Genomic DNA, 27,288 nt, shown 5'->3' with positions numbered 1-27,288 from the left:
AAAAATCAATTTCAAAATGTTTTGATGAATTTGCTATGTTTCAATAGTAGAGGTATCCACATTCAATGTGTGCCTTGTTTATACTCGCATGAATGTCCTTCATCAACCAATACAACCAGCACTGTAACCTTTACAGAGCATCACATATAATTTCAGTTCCTGGCAGTGACTGTAACTGTAACAGTGGCTGTAATTTCAGTTACTTCAGAGACTGGCAGTGGATTCAGGTGAAGTGTTAGTTCTGTGTTTATGGATAAAACAAGCCTTTCCCTAACACTGTGTGGCAATACTGTATGCTAAATGTTGCTTATCCAATGCAGGCAGAAGATTCCTGGTGAAGTGGAATGTCCTGTCATTGGCCACAACACAAAACTACTGTCACAAGCATCTCTTGATGCAAGGAATCATATTAAGCATGACTCTCCAAAAATTGTCACAGGAGAACAGAAATAAAACCATGGTAAGCCCTGGACCTGAAAGCCTCTCACTACATGATGAACAATTCAACAAGAGTTTCATGGGAAGAGTGGAGGTCCTAACCCAGGGGTGTGAGAACTGCCATCGCTGGAAGTGAAGGACCTAGAAAATCGATCCTGTCAAGCAGCCCAAGCCCGACAACTCTCGTAAGCCAGTGCTGCAAGCGCGGCCCTCGGCCACCCTTGCTGGATGTGGGATGCTGTACAGTCCACCCATGGCGCAGGTCTGCCCCATCCTGCCGCACTCCTCAGGGATGCGCTGCTCACCCCATGGGATCCCCGCGGTGCCCGGGGCCGCCCCGCCGCTCCCTGGGACTCGCAGTGTCTCCGCGCGCCGCCTCAGGCCCCCAGGGCCGCTCACACTCCCCCCGCCCGCCATTCCGTGAGGGAACCGCGCCCCCGCCGCTCCATCACCGGCCCCGGCCAGCGCCGGCCCCTCGCAGGCCGCTGCCGCCGCTCCCCGCCCGCCCCGGCCGGGCCGGAGCGGCCCAGACCCCTCCCCTGTCTGCGGCGAGTGGCAGCGGAAAAGGGCGGCGGCGCCATCACGTGAGGGCCCTGCCTGGCGCTCTGCTCTCCGCGGAGCCCCGCCGCCGCTGCTGCTGCTGCCGCTGCCTCCGCCGGGCCCGTCCCGAGCCCCGTCGCCTCGCCTCGCCTCGCCTCGCCTGGCGCTCCCATGCCCAGCAGCGAGGCGGTGCCGCTGGGGCTGGGCGCCTGCCGCAGGTCGGGGGCGCTGGGCGGCATGCTGTCGCTGGTGGCGCGGCTGCTGGAGTGGCTGCGCTCGCTGTTCTGGAAGGAGGAGATGGAGCTCACCCTGGTGGGGCTGCAGTACTCGGGCAAGACCACGCTGCTCACCGTGCTGGCGGTACGCGGTCCCCGGCCCGGGGCAGGGCAGGGGCAGGGCAGGGCGGTGCGGGGCCCGCCGGAGGGGCGGCCGGCGCGGGAGTGATGCGGGCGCGGCCGCCCGGCAGAGCTGGAGGGGCCTCCCGCCCGGAGCCACCGCTCCGCGCCCATTCCCCGGCAACAAGTGCGGGCTGTGCCGCCGCCGGTCATGGGGTACCGCGGCGATGCGGTGGGATGCGGTGGGAGGGGGGCGGGCGGCGGCATGGGGCAGCTCTTGCGTCGTTTGCAACCTCGAGAATTTCACAGCAGGCTCAGGTGGGTGTGGAAGTGTTTTCAGAGAGAGAAATAAGATATCTCCTGTGTATGACCGCAAAGCATGCCTGTCTCGGAGCAGATTCACGGGCATGGGCTCTTGCTGTGATCCAGAGTTGGCTTTTCATGGCCAGTGTATCCCTAAATAAAACATTTTGCATCCCGCAAGGCCACAACTTGCCTGCCACTGAATTTTCTCCTCCCATCAGTTGCGTCAATATTAATGCCTCCCACAGTTCCTCCATAGCTCTTTTCCAGCATTCAAGCCTGATTTCAGCATTCCCTGTGGTGATGGCCTTGCAGCCTCTAATACCAACACCTACCATGATATTTTCCGTTTTGTCACCATGCTGAAATACGTTCTTCATCTTTGTTTGCTGTGCCCTCCAACCTGCATTTGGGTCCATCCCAATGATTTCCATTGGAAGATGAAAGCAAATATGTATATGTTACATGTGCTTACTGCTAATCATGAAGCTTAGTCCATACCCTTTTCTGCAAGGTGATCTCTCTTGTGAGGTGGATCGCATCTTCACCTGCCATGAGATAAAAGTTCCCAGATGTTCTTGAGTCCTTATCTTGAAAAGCTACTAGATCATGAATCAAAAGCAGACCAGGAGGTGTATGGCCTAAAGTCAAAGAGGTTGAGACAATGAAAACATATGGTATTTGTTACTTTTTTTTGTATATGATTATAGGTTAAGGGAAAAATAGAAGATTATGCATTGACATGAGGGAAGAAACGGAGAGAGCAGGAGAAAAAGCAATGCGGTAGTGCAAGTGCTCAATGAAAATATGTTTTGGGTGACATCAGCAATCAGTGAACAGAAATACCAGTGTAGCTGGTATTTTAGTTGGTTTGTTAGGCACTCGGGTGATTGTAGTACCACAGACCTCAGGACTTCTCATGTCCACTGGAAGCGTGCATCTCCCAAGGCTGGGCCTTGCTGAGGGAAGGGAAAAAGGCATGAGAGATAACATTGCTTCTTGGATTGTTTTCTTGAAGAGAGCAAAGAAGAATAGAACAGTTCAGAGACTTCAGAAGTGGGTGCTGTCAGTTTATGCATGTTCATCCACTCCCTTGTACTATATCATCTGTGGAATGGTGTCATAGGTGTTTGTCTCTCATGCTAATACCTTGAACACCAGAGCACTCCTGTTACTGCAGGTTTGATTTTCCCAGCAGATCTGTTTGCTTAAGAATATTCTACAAGGCATTCATGTTTTCTGACTTGGGGAGGGCCACAGATTGCAGGTTTTGTAGCTTTTGAATCTTTCAGTCTGGAGATGTCATGCCATGATAATGACCAAAGAAAAGTGTTTGGAGAATTTGGAAAAAATTATTCAGGATAAGGCAATGGATGATAGCTTACTCTTGAGTACTGTTGATACAGGAATGGTAAATAGATTGGGAACTCGATATGTATTTGTGTATATATGACTAGAATATGACAAGATGAAAATAACTGTTGTGAAATAGTGGCTACTTAAAATGCAAGCTGCAGTGGATCAAGAAAAAAATTTATAGGAAATGACTACTTTTTTCCACTTCGCAGTAGCATTCAAAGATCCTATCATGCTAACACTGAATAAACACCCTTTGAGACAGTCTCTTCCCTCAAGAGTTTGAGCCATATTTAGTCCTCTGTTACAAGTGAAAACCTTGGATAATGTCACTGCCTTTTACTGTGGACATGCACTGATGTGATGGAGTAGAATGTGGCCCATGGTTGTTGATATGGTAGGGGGTAATGACTGTGCTCATTATCAGTTCAATATTCAGCAACTTTTGGAGAACATCACAAACTTCTTAGCATCAATTGTTTTTCATCTGCATCGGGATGTAATGTGTTTTTTACTGAGATATGACAATAAACTTTTTTGCACATTTTATATATTCACAAAAATAGGTAATTTGTCATGTAAAAGCTCCTTAGCAAGCAAAATGGAACAGATTTTTTTACTTTATTGTGCTTACAGCACTCAAAACACTGTAATGAGAGCTGTTAGACTACTGTGGGCACAAGATTCAACCTATTACTTTCTTTTCTTCATTGTGTGGGAAAATAAAGAACTGAAATATAATACTTTCTTTGTAGCTAGTTCCATTCAACCAGAATGGGAAATTTTTACAGGACAAGTCTGAAGTCCAGTGAATGGGTTGCTAATTCTTTACATTCTGTCCTCAACACCAGAGCAGTTATGGTGGTTTGGGGTTTTTATTTATTTATTTTTACCTTCAACTTTAGCATATTACATATGATGTATAATTTGCTGACAAAAGCAGAATCCTGACTTTCTGTGAGTTTGTGTCAGCTGTCTGATTTTCCTGTCCTTGAGTAATGATCCTACATTTTCAGGGTGTACGTGTTCACACGTGTTTATATGTCAGTCCTCTGCAAATAAATGTACTTCATAGGCTGCATCCCTCCTTGCCCATATACCCATATTTTCTTCCAGAAAAAAACCCTAGGGCACATGGAATGAAGAGGTGAATATGGGCAGACAGATACAGAAGGGCAGTGGCAAGTCAAGAAGGTCCTGCTTTGCTTGCTGGATGACTCGAAAACCAGGACAGCTGCACAGGTTGCAGAGAGTGCCTGGGCCTCTATGGAGATGTACCTTAAGTGACTAACTGCATATCTTATTGTACCATGCCTGGGAGACACAATAACCTGTTAATGATATATTTTCAAGAGGAAGAATGAATTGAGTTATCTACTTAGATTTGAGTTTGTCTTTCTCCTCAAAAGCTGTCTTCTGTAGTGGGTGGAAGTCTGTAAGATTCCTGCTGGCATGATGGCAAGTCTCTCTGTTGTGAAGATATTTCTCTGTACTGGGGAAGGAGGCAGCACTTTGGTTTTATGGTTGGGGGTTTATGGTGTGCTGAGTTAGTATGTTGTATTCTTCTGTCTTAATGTCATTCTCAGCTTTTATGGGGGGACTCCTCTGCTCTCACCTACTCAGGAAGAAAGGATTACATAGTACTCTGTATAAGTAGTCCTTCGCTATTTTTTATATTTGAAGTTAAACAATTGGTAACAGTAGTGAGAAACTGCAGGAAAATATCTTGGTATAGTAATTCTTATAATGTTTTATCATATTGTGGGTTGAACTAGATGACTTTTTACAGTTTCTTTCAACTCAAGGCATCCTTTAATTCTATATTTCGGCCATGCTCTTTCTGATTTGTAGAAAGATCAGATGAAGAATTATCTGAAGTCTCATGGTTTGTGGGGTGATCTTTGTTGCTGAAGAGAATAAAAGATCATTTAAAGGGGCTGAAATGAGCAGTGACAATGCAGTAATTGAAGTGCTAGCCAGTGGTCTTGCTGAAAATTACTGTGATATTTTACAGTGTTGTAAAATAAAAATTTTTAGATTGCAAATGAGAACTTTTCTTGCTTGTATCAACTGTTTTATAATAAATATAATTTTGGTTTTGTATTCTAGTCGGGGCAGTTCACAGAAGATATGATTCCTACAGTAGGCTTCAATATGAGAAAAATAACAAAAGGAAATGTTACCATAAAGGTAGGTTTGCATGTTCAAATTAATACAGAGTGAATAAATAATGGAGTAATTTCAACTGGAAATATGAAAGCATAGGACATTTTATTTAAGATTATGGGATCATTTCTCTGTTTTTGTAGCTCCAGAGTAACTTCTTTTAAAGCAAATGGTCATGTATTTTTCTGTTACGTTAATCTGTTTTGTTTCATTATATTCCATGCCAGGCAGAAGCTTTGTTGCACTCTTTTGGGCTAGAAAGGTCATACAATTTTGAGATACTAAGGTAGCTGAGTTGACTTCTGAGGGGGAATCTCTGCTCTCTCTCTCTCTCCCCCCCCTCACAACTCTAAGTGAAATCTGAAGCAACTTGACTCCTAACATTCGTATCTCAGCGGAGAGTGCGGTTTAGCTCACAAGTTAGCTCTGCTGAAATAGAACATCTGATGTAAGTCAGTTGTCAGGGAACCATCTCTTAGGGCTGTAGAGAAATAGAGATGATGCCAGTTCGGTTGAGATACATGCCATGGGCATCAGAGTAGAGATAAGTCACTCCAGTAGCATTAAGGCACTGTGTTGTTTCATTATGAAGGGAACCTGATTGGTCAGTCTCAATCAAATTCACAACTTCCAGCTAAAATTAGCTCAGGGGAATATAGAATATTGTCTTTACCTTGACTTTTCCCTCCTTTTCCGACATGTTTTTTCTTTTCTCCCTCAGTTCTATAGATACTCTTCCTCTTGTTTGGTATGACTCTAAACCTGTGAGGATTTTCTGAAATTACCTGTAATGTGAATATGAGCCGTAGTTCACTGTTTACCCATTCTCTCTAAGCAGAGAGCAGGTACAGGGTGGCAAAAGGTCATAACTGATTTCCGTTGCTTGGGGGACGTTAAAGCTGAACTAAAAAACCCTAAACCAAAATTGATGATAGTAGTATAAGTACTGTGACTACCTGTCTGTTTCTGGTCTTAGTGTCTTGCTATACTTTTTCAAGATTTCACATGATTGTAGGACCTTCAGCTGTACATTTCACTTGTGTATCTCCTTCTGTGTTACAAACTTGCAGAATAATCAACAGGTTCCTCTCTACAGCTGCCTGTATGTTATAGTGCCTAATGAGGTAGTTTTCCTTCATCCTTCCACACTGGTAGCTGCAAACTTGAGTACAACTACCACCACCTGTTGCCAGAGGACTACCAGAGTTATGTGTTTGGTGCCCACACACAGGCTGCTCTTGGATTCAGATAGATTAGGGACAATATTTAAAAAAAAACGTGTAATGCTATGTTGTTAGGATTTATAAACTTTGGATAGTGTTAAGTTTTCTAGTCCTTATGATGAATTTATGATTAATATTACTTATGAAAGAGAATTTATGGAGGAGTGTCATGATCACTGGTACCAGAAGAACAGTCTGATTGATGTGCTAATTGTATAGATTTTCTCCCCCAGTATTCTGTTTATTACACACAAATTATCATGTACACTAGCTATGACAGCAAATCAAATAATGTATTTACAATGGAAACATCAGAAATACTGCCTTACAAGTGCAAATGTATCCTGTGGCCATCCCATGCTCTTATACGTCAATGGCAGAGAGACCAGGGCCAGTAATGAAATTGTGATTAGCATTGTGATACAAAGCAGCAAATGCAGACTCACAAGCAAAAGCTGTTTGTTTGAGCTTAAATAGTCAAACTGTCTTAAGTTTTCACTTACTCAGAGGTATTTTTTTCTTACTGTTTTTTCAGGCATGCAGGTATTACTATCCATCTGCCTGAGCCTTCCACTTTCTTTCAGAAGGGTACATTTGTACCAAAGCACTACCTTCCACCTGAGCTTTAGCAGTGCTTCTTAATTCATCCAGGAGAGAATTCTGTTTTGAATATTCCTAAATGTCAGTTTCATACCCTTTTTGTCTCAGCTGCCTTGGTTTACCACTGATCAAAGAAGTCCGTGGATGCCACAGTCACTAAAAAAGTTAGTGAATTCAACCATAGTTCATAAATAATTCACAGGAATAGGAATTTCCTTTCAGTTCTTTTGTTTTCTGTCTTTTGCCTAAAAACAGTGAGGCCATGATTTATATACAGAAATCATAAGGATAGTTTGAGTGCTGTACCGATGCTTCTGCAGAATTGTCAGATATGTAAGAAAATGAAGAAGTTGTTGGTCATTATTAAACTAGACAAAAGTCCTTTATAAGTAGGCAGAGTCTTCAAAATAAATTATTTTTTGAGCCACGATTAGCTCAGGAACAAAATGACTAATGGTTTGTACTGGAGATTTCTGCACAAAGGATATTAGAAGATTAAGTTTGTGCAGGGAGGGGAGGGTGTGAGTTTCTGTGGAACTGTGCCTTGTTTTATACCTTGATCTCAAAAGTAATTTAATATATAGTTGTTATAATACAATTTAAAAAATAAGGAGATAATGCTAATGTTAATGTGTTTGTTGGTTTCAAGAATGATACTTGGTTTGGAAGCCAGTCTGCACACAAAAATATCTTAACAAGTTCTCTCAGCCTCTCTTCTACAACACTATACAGTGAAAGTAAGAGGTGGAGGGGAATATGGCTCTTATGTATAGATGCATATTTCCTTAAAAGCCTTGATGAAGTACTTGTATGTTACTATTGATGAAGTACTTGTATGTTACTATTGATGAAGTACTTGTATGTTACTATTCCTGTATCTGGGTTAAAATATTGCAGCCTAATTGCTAGGTAAAATTTCCAAAATTATTTTACTGTGAGAAGAATGACATCATTTGCTGATAAGTTGATGTCTGAGGAATGGTGAGGGGGTGCTCCTTGCTAGAATGAGCTATTTGGAGCCCAGTAACAAGGATTCAAAGTGAAATTTTCTTTAACCTTTTTATCTCAACAAAACAGATTACCTTTCTCATAGAAATATTACAATATCCAAATGTCAGCTATTGAAATTCCTGGATAAAGTGTTATTTTACTAAACCTGTGAAGTTCTTTAGACGTGAATGGAATGATCTCGATGCTAAGCAGAGATTTGACATTGTGTCTGACCTTTTTCAAAGGTTTCAGGGGACACTGCAAAACATAATCAATTAAATTTACTATAAAAGTGAGGCTGAGAAACCATCTCGGTCAAAAAGTCATCAAATGAAAAATTGGCATTCCAGAAGTGAAAGATTGATCACCTTAGGCAAAGTAAGTTGCAACACCAGCAAGTAGGTGATTGTAATGCTTTATCTGTTTTTTCTTGTGTTTTGGGGTAGGCCACTAACAAGGAAGTACTGTGCTAGTGCAGTGTCACCGCCTGGTTTTTTTACTACAGTTCCATCTGCAGATTCCATACAATTCCAGAATGTAGTCTGATTTTGGCAGTCGTTTCCAGAAACCAGTAGATTTATTCTCATTTTTAGTCTGTAGTCTTAGTGTGTAAAAGTATGGTCACTGGCATGCCTCTGTGTATGAGAATTTATCTGAAGCACGCTAAAAGAAAAACACTGATGTATGAAAGCTGAAATGTTTCATAGGAAGATGTCAGTGTCATGTGCTCTTAATTGAAGTTGAGCATGATCAGAAATGTAAAGCTGTTAGCTTTAACCATGAATTGTCAAATTTTTGGCTTGTCAATATATTTAGTAACCTGTCATCTGTTATATCCGAAACAAAGAGGCAAAAAGGAAAGATTTTACCACATGGTATTTGAAATCTAAGCAGGAAGCTTTATGGGTTTTGAGGTTGTGGTGGAGGTATTAGAATACAGGATGATTTCTAGCATCAAAATATCTAATGTACTATAACTTAGGAGTCTATTAGAACTATTTTGATGAAGTTCATTACAAAACTGATGGCTATCTTTTTTTTTTCCCAACAAAAAAATCTAACTGAATTACTTTTAGATTTTAATTCCAAACAAGTTTTGTTTGCTGAGTAATTTGATTTTGATGGATTTTCTGTATTTTTGGATTTTCTCAGTATTAGTAGTCCTTTTACTTTGGTGAGATTTACTGTTCAACAAGGTAGAAAGCAATTAAAAAAACTTATTTTAACAAACCAGGCTTCCAGGGCCTCAGAAGATGTGCATCATGTTTTAAGTGATTGTGAAACTCCAACTAACCAACTTTAATGATGGTCTTAGACTAGGTTTAAAAAAGAAATAGAGCACCACAAGGTATGCATATGCACAGATAATGCTGCAGCTTCATTTTTCTTGCTCTTGCACTTGTTTTTCTTAAAATTGCACTGCCAAGCAGATTCTGCACAGCCCGGTTTTTGCGGTACCGAGAAAGTGGAGAGCAGATGCTCAGGGGACCGAGCTGCCGGGGCTGGATGGTCACCCCGGCTGTCACCACTAGATGCCAGCGTCCCTCCACTGCATTCAGCGCGGGCCCGGCTGCAGGAGGGCGATGCCGGGCTTCTTGCTACTTACTGTTTGCTCTGGTGTGGCACAGGGGAGGGGAAGGATACTGGCTCTGTGCGTTCCTCCTCTAGCTTTCTTCATTGCAGCACTCCTCCTCTGGACAGTAGCGTTTTCAGGTCTCCATACATCCTCATACAAACAGAATCTTCCTGCTTTGTAATGCTTCATCTCACTATTCAGGCTGTCTTACCTGTCAAGCCATCATCTTGCATGTCAAGCAGTAATACAAGCCTCTGTATGTACTCCCTGTATAGCTCAGCAGTGTTGCAGCACATACTGGCTCTGTATGGCTTGGGTCACTCTGAAAAGGCCATGCCATATCTGGGCTGATTTCAAGTCAAAGTGGCTATTTCTATAAAGAGGAGTTTTTGCTGAATGTCCCAGTGATTATCATAGAGGTGTGTAAGAAGAACTGTATTGATGGCTTCAAAAAGGACTGTGATCCACAGCAGGAAATCCAGTTACTAGTGATAAATCCCAGGGATTGTTTAGTTCATTAGTGACCTGGATGATGGGACAGGGTGCACCCTCAACAAGTTTGCTGGTAATACAAAACTGGGAGGAGTGCCTGGTAGAGCAGAGTGTTGTGCTGCCATCCAGAGGGACCTCAACAGGCTAGAGAAATGGACTGATGGGACCCTTATGAAGGTAAAAAGATGGAAAGTACAAGGTCCTGCAGCTGAAAAGGATCAACCCCCGGCACCACTACAGTCTGGCTGGCTGGGAAACAGCTTTGCAGAAAGGGACTTGGGGGTGCTCATGGACACCAAGTTGGTCATTGGCAAGCAGTGTATCTTTGCAGCAGAGAGATGAGACCAGCAACATCCTGGGGTGTATTAGGAAGAGCTCTGACAGCAGGTCAAGGGAGATGGTCTCTCCCTTTTATTCAGCACTGGTAAGGCCATACCTGATGTACTATCCGGTTTTGGGCTTCCCAGTACAAAAGAGATGTGGAGCTACTGGAGAGAGTCCAGCGAAGAGCCATGAAGATGATTAAGGAACTGGAGCATCTGTCATATGAGGAGATGCTGAGATATCTGAGACTGTTTAGCCTAGAGAAGAGAAGGCTCAGGGAGATCTCATCAGTGTAGCCAGAAGATGTAGCCAAGATGGTGTCTAGTGGGCACAGACTGAAATATGAGAAGTTCCATTTAAACCACAAGAAAGAGCGGTCTCAGTATGAAGAGGATTGAACACTGAAACCAGGCAGGTTCTGGAGACTCCATCCTTGGAGGAGTCTGCTCTAGGTGACCTTGCTTTGACCAGGAAAAGTTGGATTTGCAATCTTATGGATTATGCCTCAGTGGTTCTGTGAGGAGGAGTTAAATGAGGGTTAGAGAGTGACTCAAAAGAATAAATGTGGAGCGTACTTGGAATTACTCAAGGATCAACTAAGAAGGAAAAGTATGAAAGTACTTTCCCCTCTGATAGTTTGAGAAAAGCCTTGGAGACTGTATCCATGCTGGGAGTTGTGTGCTGCAGAGTGTAAGACAGGATGACACATTGTATAGGAACCTCTACAGTGGTCCAGATGCTTGTGGTCAGAAGGCAGTGTCATCAGGCAGAACAGGCAATGTTGAACGTTTCACCAGTCATTCAGAATAACTGTTAGGATTCCTAAAAACGAGGACTGAGAGTTGATCTCAAGGGTGAATCAGATATTTACCAAATATCTTAGGTAATTGCCTCTTAAAATTTGTTCTTCCGTGAAGAAGGTTCTATAACATCCCTTGTTTTGCACAATGTTCTTTCATTCATGTTAGGAAGCTCTTGTCCTAGTATCTGACATGAGTTGCTGTCATCACAAGCTGAGCTGCTTTTTTCTTCTCTTATAAACCTAGCAGCCATTTCCTGGGAAACATTATGGTTGTGTTCCCCCCTCCTCCCCTCTTTATATGTCATATTGTCAAAATCTCACCCTCTCTTATCTCATCAGGAGAATCTGAAATTTGTCTGTGTTTGTTCTTTAGACTGATTCTCAAAGCCAGCGTAGAAGCCTCCCTGACACTGAGGACAGGGCAGTACATACTTCCAAAATTGTACATAGGATGCTTCTGATAGTCCATGATGATTTAACATCTGCAGCACTGTTGCAATCTATATTTAGTTTGTGAACTACTTAAGCTTTTTTGTCCTGCACCTCTACCTGGTAATTATCCATTTTGTGTGGGTGCATTTGGTTCCATTGGTGCTTTGTGTGAAATTTCAGCTGCCTTGTTTCAGACCATTCCTCTGTCTGGTCCAGATACTTTAGGATTCTGATCTCTTCTTTTTATCCACTCTCAGATTGCAGTTATCTGCAGCTTATATAAACACATGGTGTTTTCCAACATCCTGTTGGGACACCTGGGAACCATAAATACTGTCCCTGCTTAGCTCTGTCTTCAGCATCTTTACCTCATTGCTAAATACTGTAACTCTGTCAGGATTGCTCAGACTTGAGAGGTGAAGGATAAGGAGAATACACGAGGAGAGTGCCAGAGAGCTGTGGGGTTAAATCTGTCATGGGAGAATGTCCTTTTCTTGTCCTATCTACCAATATTAGATTACCTTTTCCCAGCACATCTCTTGGATTTTCTCTGATGTTGAGCAAATACTAATTTTTGCTTTCATGATTATATATGTTCTTCAAGGATAAGCAAAAATAATAATCACTGCAGTAGTTATTGATTAGCTGTTTTGAGCTATCTATGTCCTTGCCTCTGGTCTCCTTGCTCTCAGTCTTCTAAGTGCGAGTTCTGCCTACAACTTAGAACTTCTATATGCCTGCTTTCACCAGAACCTTTTGGACTATGATGTCTAGAGTCTGATTCAAGATCACGTGAAAAGAGGGTACAGAGGGTGGCATGTGGTCATGCAGAATCAAGGCTTTCTGCTTTGCGGAGGACACAATATTGAGGGTGGGATGGTTTGGCTCCTTGTGTATGTTATGTCTTGATCAAGAGGTTTGCACTCTTATCTTTAAAGCTGAGTTCCCTGGTACTCTCTTGCCTGAGAACCCAGAGTGGAGATAAGCACCACAAGGTTCAGAAAACAGTTTCTAAGAACAGACTTTGCTTTTGTGTCCTGTTTAAATCTGCCTGTTGATCCTTCCAACGTTTTACCTTGTGTCTGTGATAAAATGGCAGATCATTGAGAAATACTGTCTCCTGTTAAAATGCCTCTGTGCTTGTTGTCAGGAGTTGAAGATACTCAGACATTTTGTGTTGCAAGTCTATTTCCAGTTCTTCAGTGAAAGTATGATGATTAAATTAAATAATAATAAACATTGAAGTGTGCATATAGATCTTTTTTTTGTCTGATGTGACTAAAATAAAATACCCATTGGTATGTTTAAAAGTTGGACTTTATTGCCAGTGAGGATTCTTTAAGGGGTTCTTTAAGGGGTTCTTTAAAGGGCCAAGACTGATTTCAAAGACCATAGTGTTCTGGGAAGCATTTCCTGCAGAAAATGTAGCCATGTAGCATACTTTTGTCAGCTTTAAGAGCTGTAAATGTAAAGGCATTTCCAAAATATAGGATAATAGGTAGTAAGTATTCTAAAATAGTAAGGTATTCTAACGTCCCTAATAAATTACGTGGCTGGTACTACAAGTAAGGTTCTGTAGTTTTGTATACATTGGGCAATTTATTAAAAGAAATTTTAGGTTTTTTATTTTTCTGTTTATTAGACGAAGAAGATGATCGTTGTTAGTTGAAGATTCCATCTAGAATAGGTGACTATTTAGGATTTGTCTCCACTGAGCTTAGCCAGTTTACGATTTCCTTACCTGTTTGTTCAGGTTTGTTTTTGTGGCTGATACTTTCTGAATACTTCCAAGAAGAAAGATACATTTATGAGTTCAAGTATTTGTAGTGTTGGATTCATCTTGCAAGTTCAGTCTGAATGAAAACAGTTATATATCTGCAATGAGGTTTAAGCTCCTTTAATGATAGTCAGAGGAGCTGTAGTGAGTACTGTCAAGCCTAGAGCATAATTCTGTCATCCTGAAGATGTTACATCTGATCAGCTGAATGGCTGTCTAGACTTTGCTGACTACTGTGAGATTGTAGGTACTGAACCCACGCATTGACATCAAAATACAAATGTGTCATTGTACACGTCCCTGTCCACAAGAAATATCCTACCCAGCATGTCTGAAAAAAACCATGTAAACTGACATCTTGAAAATACTTTTCCTACAACTTTCTCATGAACCATCAAGCCTTCCCACAATATAAGCTAATTAAAAGAAACACAGCTAGAGTGTTAATGAGCCTCCCTGTAACTGAGAACTTTCAAAAATCTTCAAACCTGTTCCTCAGCTGCGTTTTTGCTCAGCTGTCATGATGAAACTCTTTGCAAAAGAAAAGGATCTGCTCCTTAAACATAGCTAGTTAATAAATACTATGGTCAACAATGATTCCGTGATGGTGATCTAGTTTACAGATTAAAACATTGCACTTTTTAATGAGAGTGTAGACCTGCAAGCACAATAAGAATTACTATGCTATAAGAGTAGACAGGAACAAATAAAATAGTGATTTATAAAATGCAGTACCAACAAGATATGTACCTTTGAGATTGAGCCTGAACAACTCCTTGAGATTTTGATCCTGTGAGGAAATGGTACCGGCTATCAAAGACACGTTTTCCTGATTTGGTTTGGTCATTCTGTAGATCTTTTATGATTCTTAAAATCAGCTGGTCTTCTAAGGATAAAATTACCTCTTAAATATTATGAAACTTTTATTCCTGAGAGACCAGTGAAAACCATAGGAGAAATTTGGAGTCCAGTCTCTTTTTAAAAACACCCAGACAAAGCAAATTTCTTTTTAAAACTAGCTGTATGTTCAGCTGTTAAGGTGTAGTCTCCTACCTCTCCCTGTTCACACCCAGAATATACTTTTTACCTGTGTATTAAATATTGGGATACAAAAATAGTTGATATGAAAAACACACAAGGCTCATGCAAGAAAACTTCTTTAATACTACGACCTCTCCTTTCTGGGTGCCTCTTGTATTCTCACAGTGCTGCTGTCTGTTCAGTCATGTACTGTGAAAATGCTTTGGGGCAGCAGTTTGTGTTTCTAATAAAGTAGTTAGCTCTCTCATTGGTTATTCAGTATAATAAAGAGTATTAGAAAGTTACTACTAGAACTGTTTTGGTTTCATAGGCAGAAAGGTGAAGTTTTTTTTTCATTTCATGCATTTATTTTCTTACCCTATTTCAGATAATTATAGATTAATATATTGACATAAACTGAGTTCCCAAGCACTATTTAAAACACCTAGTCTATCTCGTGTCCTTCATGTTGTATTTTAATGAATGGCTGTAAGCCTGATTAGAGAAACTGACTGGAAATCACTTATATTTCCATTGTTTCAAGGTGACTTTTTCTCCTAATGAGAGTAATCTTGTTCTGCAATGCAGTTTAATACAGTAAGATACAGTATATCATCAAACAAGGACAAAACTAATATTTTTTATCTTGTATTATTTATTTTCTGAATAGTCCAGGCTACATAATCTTGTAGATTTTCATGGCTACCAGTGTTGCAAAAATCTAATCTGACTACTGGCCTGCCCTGTCCTCTTTCCCTTTCTTTTTTCTCTGATCTACCAAGAAAATAATTTAGTTTCTTTTTCCAGACACACAGATGTGCACCAGATGGCTACAGATAGTTTCAAGGTCCTGATGAATTATTGGAATAATTAGTGTTGGTATAAGGTTTGTCATCTAACCATAATGCTGAACTGTGTACTCATCACAATCAAGCTTTTATAATATAAGGGTTAATTTTATTAAGACTTTTGAAACTGTGTGTCAAATGTCAGTGCAGATAATAATTGATACCCACTTCATGGTCAGAAGTTCCCTTAGCTCTCTCATATGTAAAATTCTTGATCTTACACAGAGGATTAAAGGCAATCTACATTTAGGTGAAATACTAATTTTATGTCAGAAGGAACATTAAGATATCAATCAGGGATTGATTTTAATGGTGAATTGGGAAATATTTCTTTCTGAAGTATGACCATAAGATATTGAAAATTATACAGAAATTGATACATAAATACTGTTTATGAGCTGTGAAATTAAAAAAATAGTGGGCATTAATTGCAAAAGGCCTTATGCCGAGGGTCTGTTAAGTCTAACTCTTTTGTGCAAGTCTTCGTTGCCACAGCAGGTTTATTACATTTGGATTTATAGTGTAAACGTGAAGACAAGTCCTAAAATTTTGCTTCTCTGTATATTATTTCCAAATTCATTTTTTTCTGTAATGTATATGCCTCCTAGATCTGGTATATGGTACCTATTGTTTTGATAGCTAAATCTGATTGAAATAATTACTTCTGATTGTCCTTGACAGAGGAACAAATCCATGACTTACTTTTCAGTGTTCATCACTATTTTAATAGGTGTGTCACTGTGCTGGTTTGAAAGTTAACCAACAGAGGAAACCAAGCCAACTCAAAGAGAGATTACAAGTCAGAATAACAATTTAATAAAATAATACAATAAGTACAACCACACAGACAAGCAACAGGCACTAACCCACAAAAGCCCAAATGTACAACCCAGCACCCTGGGGCACAAACAAAGCGGTGCTACCTGGGCCCCCCCCTTGAGTCCAAAGCAAAGGGAGAGGGGAAAAAACCTGCTGGTGGGAGAGCTGCTGCAGTCCAACCAAAAGTGGTAATTGTAGTCCGGCCAAGGGTGGTGGTGAGCTGCAGGTTGAGAGCGATGAGCTGCGGTCCTCCTCTGGATCCCACGAGTGGTAAAAAGGTTCCGAAACTCCAGGTTTATATACTCTCCAGTTCAGGTGGGAATGTTCAGTCCTCCCCTCAGAGCGGGGAATTCCATAAAAGGGTGTTTAGTCCTTCCCTCAGAGCGGGGAGTTCCATAAAAGGGTATGAGGGTGCTCATTCCATAAAAGGGTATGAGGGTGCTCAGGAACATCCCCCCCCCCCTCCCCTCGCAGGCCTCTACTGACAACAGTTTCTGGGAAATGGCATGGAGGGCTATAGAATACACAGATTGGGCTATACCCATTCAGTGATGAATCGGTCCCAGTTGTTCTAACCAGGACAGTCACTTGTAACGCGACTGTCTTTGGATGTAGCTGCGACAGCTACATTGTCACGCAGCCCTTGCCTTCATGATTTAGATATGTTCCCTGGTATTTTGATCTGGAAAACAGTTTTGAAACAAGATTATTGTCATCCACCAAAAATACTGAATTTTTTGCAAGCGAGACAGAATAAGTAACTTCTGTACAGAAAAATAATGTGTTAGCCTTTTAACAATAAGGAATTTTGTGGGATTGCTGGACACTAATAGCATGCATAAGTATTTGCAGGATTGGAGCTTTATAAAATCCCAAGCAGAATTGGAGCTTTTTTCCCCTTAAGGGTCGCACTGCTTAATCACTTGAGGCCTGTCCTATACTACTGTTTCCTTTCTGATTCTGATCAGTTAATCCATGTGTCTTTTAAAGCATATTTGATGAACAAATGGGAGAGCTGTGAAGGTATTGTTGCTCCCTAGAGTATATCATCCCTTATGTGGACTCAAATCTGCTCTCCAGCCAACTCTTTATTTAATACCTGTTTTTAACCTGCTGAAGGTCTGATATATTCTTAACTCAGGTCTCTGTAGCCGCATTAAAAAGTGAGTGGGAAAGGATAAGATTCTTCAAATGGATATTTGGAGCTTTTGATGTCACAGGACTGACTTGCTCTGTGAATGTGCCTGTCCCTTTCCATTAACTGGAAGGAGATGAGAAGACCAGTTTCTTGAGGAAAGTCGCTTAAAAAATTTTGGCATTGGCAATACAACCTGCATGCTGCATGTAAGAGTTCATTTAATCTGTTGTGTAACTACTTTGTAGTTGAAAATGTTTTGGGGCTGTGGTGTTCTTACCTTTTCCAGGTATGGGACATTGGAGGACAGCCAAGGTTTCGAAGCATGTGGGAGCGTTATTGCAGAGGAGTCAATGCAGTTGTGTAAGTTTTCTTTTGTATGCCTACAGAAAATGTACTCTGCAATATATATTATTGTAGTATTATATATTATATATAAAAATAATATAGATAAGGTTTTCTTTCTGTCCACCTCCATTACATAAGAAGACCCAATACAATGAAAGTAGTGTGTTTTACACATCCAGCAACCCAGACATATGAGTAATTGCATATTCCAGGCCATTTTTTCCCCACAGGCTGTATTTAATTCTGTTTTTTCGTGTATCAATAAATGCAGGGTTTATACAACTCAGGACTTTTCTAATGCTGTTGTCAATATGAACACATTTGTCACATTTCAGATGTTTTAATGCAACTTTCTGCAAGTAGTGGGCAATACTATGAATAACTATGTTCTCGTTGCAGTTACATGGTGGATGCAGCAGACTTAGAAAAAGTAGAAGCTTCAAAGAATGAGCTACACAGTTTGATAGATAAGCCACAATTGCATGGAATTCCAGTAAGTATTTTGATTATTATTCTTACTGGAATGTAGACAGTAAATTCTCATGAATTAGTTCCTCTGGACTCTTGACAATATTAAGTTAAATATGATACAGCCTTGATACATTGAGCACTATTAGAAAAATTATTGTGTGTTTATATGTTTTCTTGTCTAAAGGTCAGAATAGATTTGGAAAAAATCTGTTTTCGTGTGTAGTATTATCAGACAGTAATTACTTTGAGTCAGTCCCCTTGTTGGCTGGGTTTGAACCAGTGATCCATATATGTTCCTGAGGCATATTTCTTAAGGCATGTGAGATTTGTCTTCCTGCAGGTTGGCAGACACTAACATCAGGTAGTGTCCTGTGTTTCCAGAGATTGTGTAGGAGCTTGGCTTCTTGTGTGTCCTGACTTTTTCTTGACTAAGTTTTTCAAACTAAATTGTGTGGAAAAAAAATGCAAATAAGCATCTTTTCTTCAGTAGGAAGCATCAAAGAATAGTGTATTAAGCTGAAATTCTAATGAGGAATTATGGAGGTGGAGACTAATGTTTAATTAAATGTAATCTGCCAGTTTAAAAATCCACCCAGTTAATATTGGTCTTTATGTTGACATCACCAAGCAAGAGCTCATACCTGTGATTGTAAGAAAGAAAACAGTAGTACATACAAATGGAGGAAGAAGTTGCTCACAACTTGGTGGCTCTTTCTTGGCCCCTGTTTTGTAAGCAATTATTTGGACGCTTGGCCACTGGAAGTAATTGAAGTCATCTGAGGATGAGTAGACAGACTGCCAACATAAAAACATTCTGAGAATCAAGATCTCACATATCCATTCTCAAAGGAGAATTTTTCAAGTGACTATCTTTTTTTATAAGGTTTACTGTTGTGATTTTATATAGTAATTACCTATTGAACAAATCCTACAGAAATCTATAGTCATGCTCTTCGTAGTGAGTGACATTGCCTGTCCTTTGTGCTCTCTTCACATGCTGTTTTACTTCTCACTTTTCCTTCCAGAAATGATAGGTCTCTCGTATCTTCAGAAGTATTTAATTAAGTTCCTTGCCTTTTATATGTTATAATACCACATTCCACATGCCCAGCCTGAGCAGCATGGTAATTTCCAAGGTGCAGTGATGTATTTTTTACTTACTTTTATTTCATAGGTAGTAACTAGTATTGAACTTCATTCAATTTATTGCACTCAGGCTTTGGCATTATAGATTTTGAAGTAACTTTATTAATTTGAGACTGCAGGTAATGAGTTTAATATATTCTAGGTTCATGGGAAATAATGGGACAATCTTGACCTAGAAAATTGTAGTACATCTGGAAAACATTAATGCAATCATAATTAGAAAAACCTTCAATTGCTTACTTTATCTTAGAATGTGCTGAACCCATTTATCTAATCTTCATTTATACTTGAAGCCTTAAGAATTACATAGGAACTCTGAAGTTCCAGCATCTATTCAGTAAATTATCTCTGTTTCTCAGACTTCTTTCCTAATGGCTTCCTTTCAGATTTCTACCATGGATGCTCAAAGTGGAGGGAGAAGGATTGGTCATTTGGCTGGTGCTTGTGTGATATATGGTTTGGATGCCAGGCTGTTTAGTATTTCAGTGTTAAAAAGCAGGGAAACAAAACTGTAAAGAGAATCATGTGTGGGTCTTTAGGATCTAGCCTCTGCTGCTGGGGACCTGCTTTTGATTCACATTAGTCTGGTCCTGTGAATTGAATGTCCATTGGTGCTTAAGTGCACCTGGTACGTGCTCTCTTCCACGTTTAGTTGCATGCAATCTGTTGCCATCCTATAATGCAACCCAGAATGGAGGGATTCACTTCCAAAGGAGACTTCTGACAGTAATACATCCAGAAATAATTGGATCCAGTTTTCAGAGGTTGTGCATTTAGCATCTGGCCCTGACTAAGAGTGGAATTTCCATGATGCTGCCATAGTCGTTGGTCATTTTGAATATGTCCTCTATTGCATTCTAAATACTTAGCTGCAAGAACCAGAATAGTTCTTCATATTGGTAGAATAACCAACAAATGGTTAAAGACATAAATAAACTTTTATTGCTTGTGGATTTAATATGCATATGAATTATTTCTTTCAGGTGTTAGTTCTTGGAAATAAAAGAGACCTTCCAGGTGCACTGGATGAGAAGCAGCTAATTGAGAAATTGTAAGTAAGTGACTTGTGTAAAAAACTGAGGCACTGTGAAATTTGATATGTAAGAGAAAATCACTGGAAGTCTGTGGCAATAACGGCTATAAAAGATTCCATTTTACATTCTCAGATATTCCACTTCAAGCTCTGGTGGCACTTGACATAGTGATCTACACTGATAACTGACTGCAGTAGATTTGAACCTTTCCTGATTGTTGTTTCAGTTGTGTAAAGTTGTTTCAGATAATCCTGTTTTTCCATCATTGTAGCTACAACTGCTATGGATGGTAATAGGGTCACTTAGACTTTTCAGAGTATGTTATAGTGGCAGTTTAATGCTCGAATGGCATTAGAACAGAACCATTTCAAATTACTGCCTGTAAATTTGAGCAGTTCAGATATTTTTGGCGTATATCCAAAACATACACTTATTCACTTATTATTAGTTTCAGGATTACTGAAACTAACAAACTGATGGATTTTAAGGGTAATTGTAAAGGAAATACACAATTTTGTAAAAATGGCCAGTATTGCAATAATTTTGTAGAATAAGATTCTGTGTCACAAGTCACATAATTTTAATTAGTAGGAGTGAAGTTTTGGTATAGTAAGGATGGTCTGAAGTCTAGACAGCTAAACTGAGACTCACAGAATAGCTGAGGTTGGAAGGAATCTTAAGATCATCTTGTCTACCCACCTGCTCAAGCAGAGCTGTTTGCGTCTTAGAGCTGATTGCCCTGGACCATGTCCAGGCGTTTTTGTATATCTCCAAGGATGGGGACTGCAGCCTCTCTGGGCAACCTGTGCCAGTGCTTGGTCACCCTCAAAGGTAAAAAGTGTTTCTGCGTGTTCAGAGAGAGCCTCCTGTGTTTCAGTTTGTTGCCATTGCCTCTTGTCCCATCACTGGGCTCCATCTTGTTTACAGCCTCTCCTTCAGATTTTTGTACACATTGATAAGATGTGGCTCTCTAAGCTTTTCTTCTCTAGGCTAAACAGTCCCAGCTCTCTCAGCTTTTCCTAATGTGTGAGTTGCTCCAGTTCCTTAGTGATTTTAGTAGTCCTTTATTGAACTCTCTCCAGTAGCTTCATTTCTCTCTTGTACTGGGGGGCTCACAAGTGGACATGGGTAGGAAGGATCATCTCCTTCAGCCTGCTGGCAGCACTCTTAATGCACCCCAGAATACCATTAACCTTTTTTGCCACACTGCTAGATCATTTTCAACTTGGTGTCCTTTTCTGCAAAACTGCTTTCCCAGACAGTCAGCCTCTGACATGTCCTGGTGTCTGGGGTTGTTCCTACCCGAGGGCAGAACTTTACACTTCCCCTTGTTGAGCTGCATGAGGTCCCTGTCAGCCCATTTCTCCAGCCTGTAGAGATCCCTCTGAGTGGCAGCGCGACCCTCTAGTGTATCAGCCACTTCTCCAGTTTTGTGTCATCAGCAAACTTGCATTCTGCCCCATCATTCATGACAAATGAAGATGTAGAACAGGATTGGACACAGTATTGATTCCTGATGTACACTGCTAATCACTGGACTCCAGCTGACCTTCGTGCCACTGATCACCTGACTGTTCAGCCAGTCTTCAGTGCACCATCTGCTCTCCAGCCCGTACTTCCTCAGCTTGTCTATGAGGATACTATGGAAGACATTGTCAAAAGATATACTGAAGTCAAGATGCACAGTATCCATTGTTCCCCCATCACCTACCAGGCTGTAGATTTCATTGTAGAGGGTTATTGTGTTGGTCAAGCATGCTTTCCCTTTTGTGAATCCATGCTGACTACTCCTAATGACCTTCTAGTCTGTCACGTGCTGGGAATAGTTCCAGAATTATTTGCATCATCACCTTCCCAGGAATCAAGGTGAGGCTGACTGTCATGTACTTCCTGGGTCCTGATTCCTGCATTTTCTGAAGAGTGACATTTGCTTTCCTCCACTCTTGGGCACCTCTCCCAGTTGACGTGATTTTTCAAAGGTTTTCAAGAGTGGCCCACAATTACATTAGCCAGCTCCTTTATCACTTGTAGGTGCATCCCACTAGGGCTGACAGACTTCTCTATATCCAGTTTGCTTATTTATTCCTGGACCTGAGCCTCTTCCATCAAGGGTATAACTTCCTTGCTCCTGATTTACCCTTGGTCTCTGTGACCTGGGATCTGAAGGCTAATCTTGCTAGCAAGGGCAGCATTTTAATGTCCTATGTAAACAGGTACTTGTCTTATTGAGCAGTGGGCCCCCATTTTCTTCTGTCTTCCATTTGTCACTTATGTAGTTAGAGAAGCCCTTCTAGTTTCCTTTGGCATCCCTTATGAGGTCCAACTTCAGTTAGGCTTTGGCTGTCCTAACTGTGTCTCTGGATGCTTGGACACTGTTTCTGTATTCCTGCCAGGTTACCTGTCTCTGGTTCCACCTTCTGTATACTTCCTTTTTATTACTGGGTCTTGCCATGAGCTTATAATTCATTCACTTAGTGCTTTCTGACTTTTTTTCTGGACTTGTAAGGATGGATTACTCTTAAGCTTGGAGATGATCTTTGAGTATTAATCAGCTTTCTCAAACACTTCTTTGCTGTAGGGCCTTACTCCATGGGACTTTTCCAGGCAGATCCTTGAAGAGGCCAAGTCTACTTTACTGAAGTTCAGGGAAGTCACTATTTAGTTGTCTTCTTGATTAGAGTCTCTTGTGATCTCAAGACTCTTTCCTTCTCAGTGCCTCCACTCCCTATCTGCTTCAGAGGCATAGTCTTTTTTGTATATATCTGTGTCGCTTGTGTGAGGATAAATAAATGAAAAAATAACAAAGTGCTCAGAAACTCTGAGAGGGGAAATTCCAAAAAAGAAGTTAATTAAGAAATCAGTTTCTTCCTGAATGTAGAGGCATCCTTTCAATAGGAATCAGGTCTGATATATTAAGTATGATATAGTAAACATCCTGAAGATAAATGTAGTGATCATTTGAGTACTGTTACTTGATTATGAGTTACTGGAGATAAGAACTCTGAATTCTAAGTGAAAAGAGTAAAAGGTGAATGATAAGACATGGATAATACTTGGTTGCCACTACAAAATGTTATTTTTAGCTCATGGATTTCTGTGTTTTTATTATGCACTATTACAGTGACTTAATGAGAGATTTGAATTTTTGTGAAATGACTTTATAACCTTTTAGTCTTTATAGTTTTAAGAAATATGTGGTTTTCTGTGTGGCATATTTTAAGAGTTTAACATCTGAGAACATCTGAGAACTGAACCCACTGAGTAAAATGCAGAAAACTTACATTTAATGGAAATTTGTTGTCAGTTTTTGTGGCATTATAACAGTACTTATTATTTTTGTTTCTGTAGAAACCTTTCAGCTATTCAAGACAGAGAAATCTGTTGCTATTCTATTTCCTGTAAAGAGAAGGATAACATCGGTAAGGTTTTTCCAGCATCATCAATATATGCTTTGTACTTTGGATCAAATCTTAAAAATGTGGATGAGATCTGAGCATCTACCTTCAATATCATTTTACATTGCAAGATGTTCTGCAAATACTGTATGCAACTGTATTTGTTTCAACCTAGAATTATGTGTAATTTAAAAGTAATTTGTAGAATTATCTAGTTCCATGAGAAGTTAATTTGACAGGGACCTTGGAAAAGCATATTTAAAGCCCATAGTAATTGAATCCTTTACAAGAAATCTGTGTTACTTTTGAAAAAACAGTGGCTGTGTATGAAGACCCTGCAATTTTTAGGTGATCCTAAAAAAAATTACTTATTTTACTCCATACAAGATTTTACTTGGTAAGCAGGTTTTACGTGCATGTGGTTGTATGGTGGTGTTTGTCGAACTGAGGGCATAGTGCTTTTGTCCCATTGGAGATGAAAAGGATGTACCCTGTAGTCAGGACCTATAAAAGCCCCATGAATTTGTCCTCCATCTGCCTTTGGTTTTTGCATTTTCCTATCTCTCCTATCTTCCACTTTCCTGTTCCATTCCCTCCACAGGGCAGGAGAAGGGAATGAAGCACAGACTGAGCCAGCAGCAGCAGCAGCAGCAGCAGCAGTTGCCTGGGAGCAGTGCTGCCTCTGTGCCACCCTCCTTCTCTGCATACTGCTAAAACAAGTGGTGCTGAATGGGAGGGATGCAGCCTGGGTTCATATTTATAGCTGCTACTTGGGGAAGCCAGACTTGCTAGAAGAGCTGGGCAGCTCTGTAGGGCTCAGCTGAATGAGAGACTGTGAGAGTAGGAGTGGGAGGAAAGCCAGTTTCTCTCAGCAGCAGGGGAAATTTCCATCCTACACAGAGAGAACCAGGTAGTGGAGATGGTGAGAAGACTATGCCATTACACCTTGGTTCAGTGAGCTGTGGAAGATTTCAGCTCTGTGCAGAGACTTGTTAGGGAGTGAGGGCTTCTCCTGGAAGTGGCGTGAGTGACTGGAATGTGTTAGTTTGAAGGAGACCAGCCCCAGGTCTGCTGCAGCTTGGGATGCAACTGTTATCTCAGAGCAAGGGGAAATACATACTTTTACACTGGGGAAGATTAGGCTTCAGGATATAAGGACTGCGGAAGACAACGCAGGATAATCTCAATAGGTGAAAGGCAGTGAAGGTGGTTGAGGTTTTTGAAATGCTGTGCTTGATCCTCATCACATTGGCAAGACTGCAGAGAAGGTTCTTAGAAGTGGTATTGTGACTGGAAACTGGCAAAACCAGCTTAAATTCTGAATGAGTCCTGGAGAAAATCGGTTTTGATCCCGGTTCATTTATATGGATGTCCTGGAGGAGAAAAGCATGCAAAAAAAAGGATGCTAAAATTTGCAAACAAGGAAATAATGAAAAGAATGATCATGAATGCAGAACTGTGTAGATCACTTACTTGTGGAAGTTCTGGGAGTAGTGATGAAAAAGACTCAAATCCTAACTGAGAATCGGTCAAGCACCTTCCAGTGTAACATTATGCCTAGAAACGGTAGCCTGGTTCCTGAATATTTGCCCAAAGAAGTAATAAATGGGAGCAGACTGTGTATATCATTTATGTTTGGAACTGTGTGGGCATTGCTGGAGCAGTCTGTGACATATTTTGAGGAAGCCGTTGAGAAACTGAAAAGAGGTTGAACAAGAACCTAGAGAGATCAAAGGGCTGGAAAGTATCATTTATAATGAAAGACTATAATGAAAATATATTTAGCTTATTAAAGTGATGAAACTACTTGTCTGTTAAGGAGAAGACTGGGAGCTGTCTTCTTCCTATGCATTTTTGATTAATGTCAGTGCAGTTGAATGAGATACTTGTTTTTCAGTGCACACTGCAGCCTAGCTAACTGGTCTCATCAGGATGTGTAGGTGTAAGGCTGCCAGTTTCTGTGTCCTGAGAGACTGTGGAAGATTATTATACAGTTATTAGCTTTGCTTTAGATGCTGTGGGATGCTTTTGTTTGCAGTCACAGTGTCTAAGCTGTTCTGCAAGGATATTCATGGAGTGCTGTCTTCAACTAAGTACAAATATGGCAACAAATTTCAATTTGAGGGCTAGAGATGTTGCTACCCCCTGACATCCTTCCTGCCCTCCTGACAGATGTTACTGCCTTGAGGCAAAACCATCTAATCTACTCATGAATCAGTTTGTGAACTGCTGCAGATTTCAGCCCAATGCATGAGATTGAATCAGGAGGGGTGCCAATTTCAGCTATCAAATTTTAGTCCAGTGTTGCATGTCTTTCAGCGACCTTGGAGTCCAACAACCTACCTAAATAGCTTTCTAATATGTTGTGTTTAATATATCGTCACGTTTGCCCTTCTCATTCCTTCTGTTTGTGTATTTCTGCCTTTGTTCTCACATTGCATTTCATTCTAGTCTGGATTTTACAGTTCATTTTATGGTCATCTTAAATCTTTGCTTTTTCAACAGTCCCTCATCTGTGGCTTAGAGAACTTGATGTCAGTCATCATATTTCAAGAATACAAAATGCAAATAATTTAAAAACATTTAAAAAACCAAGAAAAAACCCATCTAGAGTTTTAAGTGCTGAGCTTTAATTATGTATAAATGAGAACCTGTGGTTTCTAGGTTTTGTTTGGTTGGGGTTTTTCTATTCCTATTAACCTAACTGTAGTGTTCTGTAGTGCTTCTACACTCTGCAAACAGGCTGTTGAGTTTTTCATTTTTTTTCATCTGTCCTGGCAGACATAACGTTACAATGGCTTATTCAGCACTCTAAATCAAGACATTGTTGAAGAAAACTTTGGCTGAAGATAACTCTTCCCCAGTCACTTTGACTCCTCTCAGCTGTACACAACTGAAAAGAGAAAGAATGCAACTGCGTACTACCAGGACTCACTGTGGTCGTATTTGTTAACAGAAGTAAATCTGAATTGTAGCTTGTCTCTCTATTTTGATTGTTTTTTGTTTTTAAATCAAGATATTTGTCTGCCTTGGTGAAATTCCTGAACGCCTTAATACAAGCCTGGAAGAAATCAGTACTTTTTTGGGCTGAAATGTTTGAGTTTATGCATGCAAATTGTCAAAAACATAGTAATTTTTTTCTAATCTGAAACTGAATAAACTGCACAATGGAAACAGAAATGACTGAAGTTTTTTTAATGTAGCATATAATTATTCATACAGAATGTTTTCCCTGAAAACACACGTAGTTAAGTATCAATAGTCAATTAAAACTATAATTAAGAACTTCTTATTTGAACAAAATGCTGATACTCAGAACTCTCTCTGGAGAGAAGTTATTTCCAAAGTCACGCATCTGTAGTTATTTAGTTTTTCCAGTCACTAATGTTAATTATTTATATGAATATTGTTTTGGAATTGAAAAATAAATCAAATTCTAGACAATCCTATCCTTCTTTACTGAGAGAGGAAAGAGTCTAGAATTGCAGTGGATATTTTTCTTTCTTAAACAGAGAATGAAATAGAGATGGCAGGTGAGATCATGTGCATCCTCTCTGACATTATTAACCCCAAATTAATGGATTTCTTAAGCACTTTTACTGTAAATGAAATAGTTTTTGTGGTGTTTCTGGAGTACTCTTTCCATTCCTGAACCTGTAGAATTTTCAAGCATACAACCTAAAGTAGCTGGGCACTGAAGTAGGATTAGTCCTTTTGA

The 27,288-nt window shown here is 40.3% G+C and overlaps 1 protein-coding gene across 1 annotated transcript; it reads left to right on the top strand.

Moving 5' to 3' along the window:
* The first annotated feature begins 995 nt into the window (after nt 1–995).
* Nucleotides 996–27,014, top strand: LOC116787523 (ADP-ribosylation factor-like protein 8B). Its single transcript, XM_032689213.1, has 7 exons — nt 996–1,338; nt 5,082–5,162; nt 17,466–17,539; nt 17,924–18,017; nt 20,125–20,192; nt 23,524–23,594; nt 26,352–27,014. Exons 1-7 carry the CDS (start codon nt 1,150–1,152, stop codon nt 26,399–26,401), a joined length of 627 nt encoding a protein of 208 aa, XP_032545104.1. The 5' UTR covers nt 996–1,149; the 3' UTR covers nt 26,402–27,014.
* The last annotated feature ends 274 nt before the right edge of the window (nt 27,015–27,288 follow it).

This window comes from Chiroxiphia lanceolata, chromosome 5, assembly GCF_009829145.1.
Source record: "Chiroxiphia lanceolata isolate bChiLan1 chromosome 5, bChiLan1.pri, whole genome shotgun sequence".
In the NCBI taxonomy this organism is placed as follows: Eukaryota; Metazoa; Chordata; class Aves; order Passeriformes; family Pipridae; genus Chiroxiphia; species Chiroxiphia lanceolata.
Note: the sequence above shows the minus strand (reverse complement) of the source record. Positions and strands in the feature narration are given on the sequence as shown.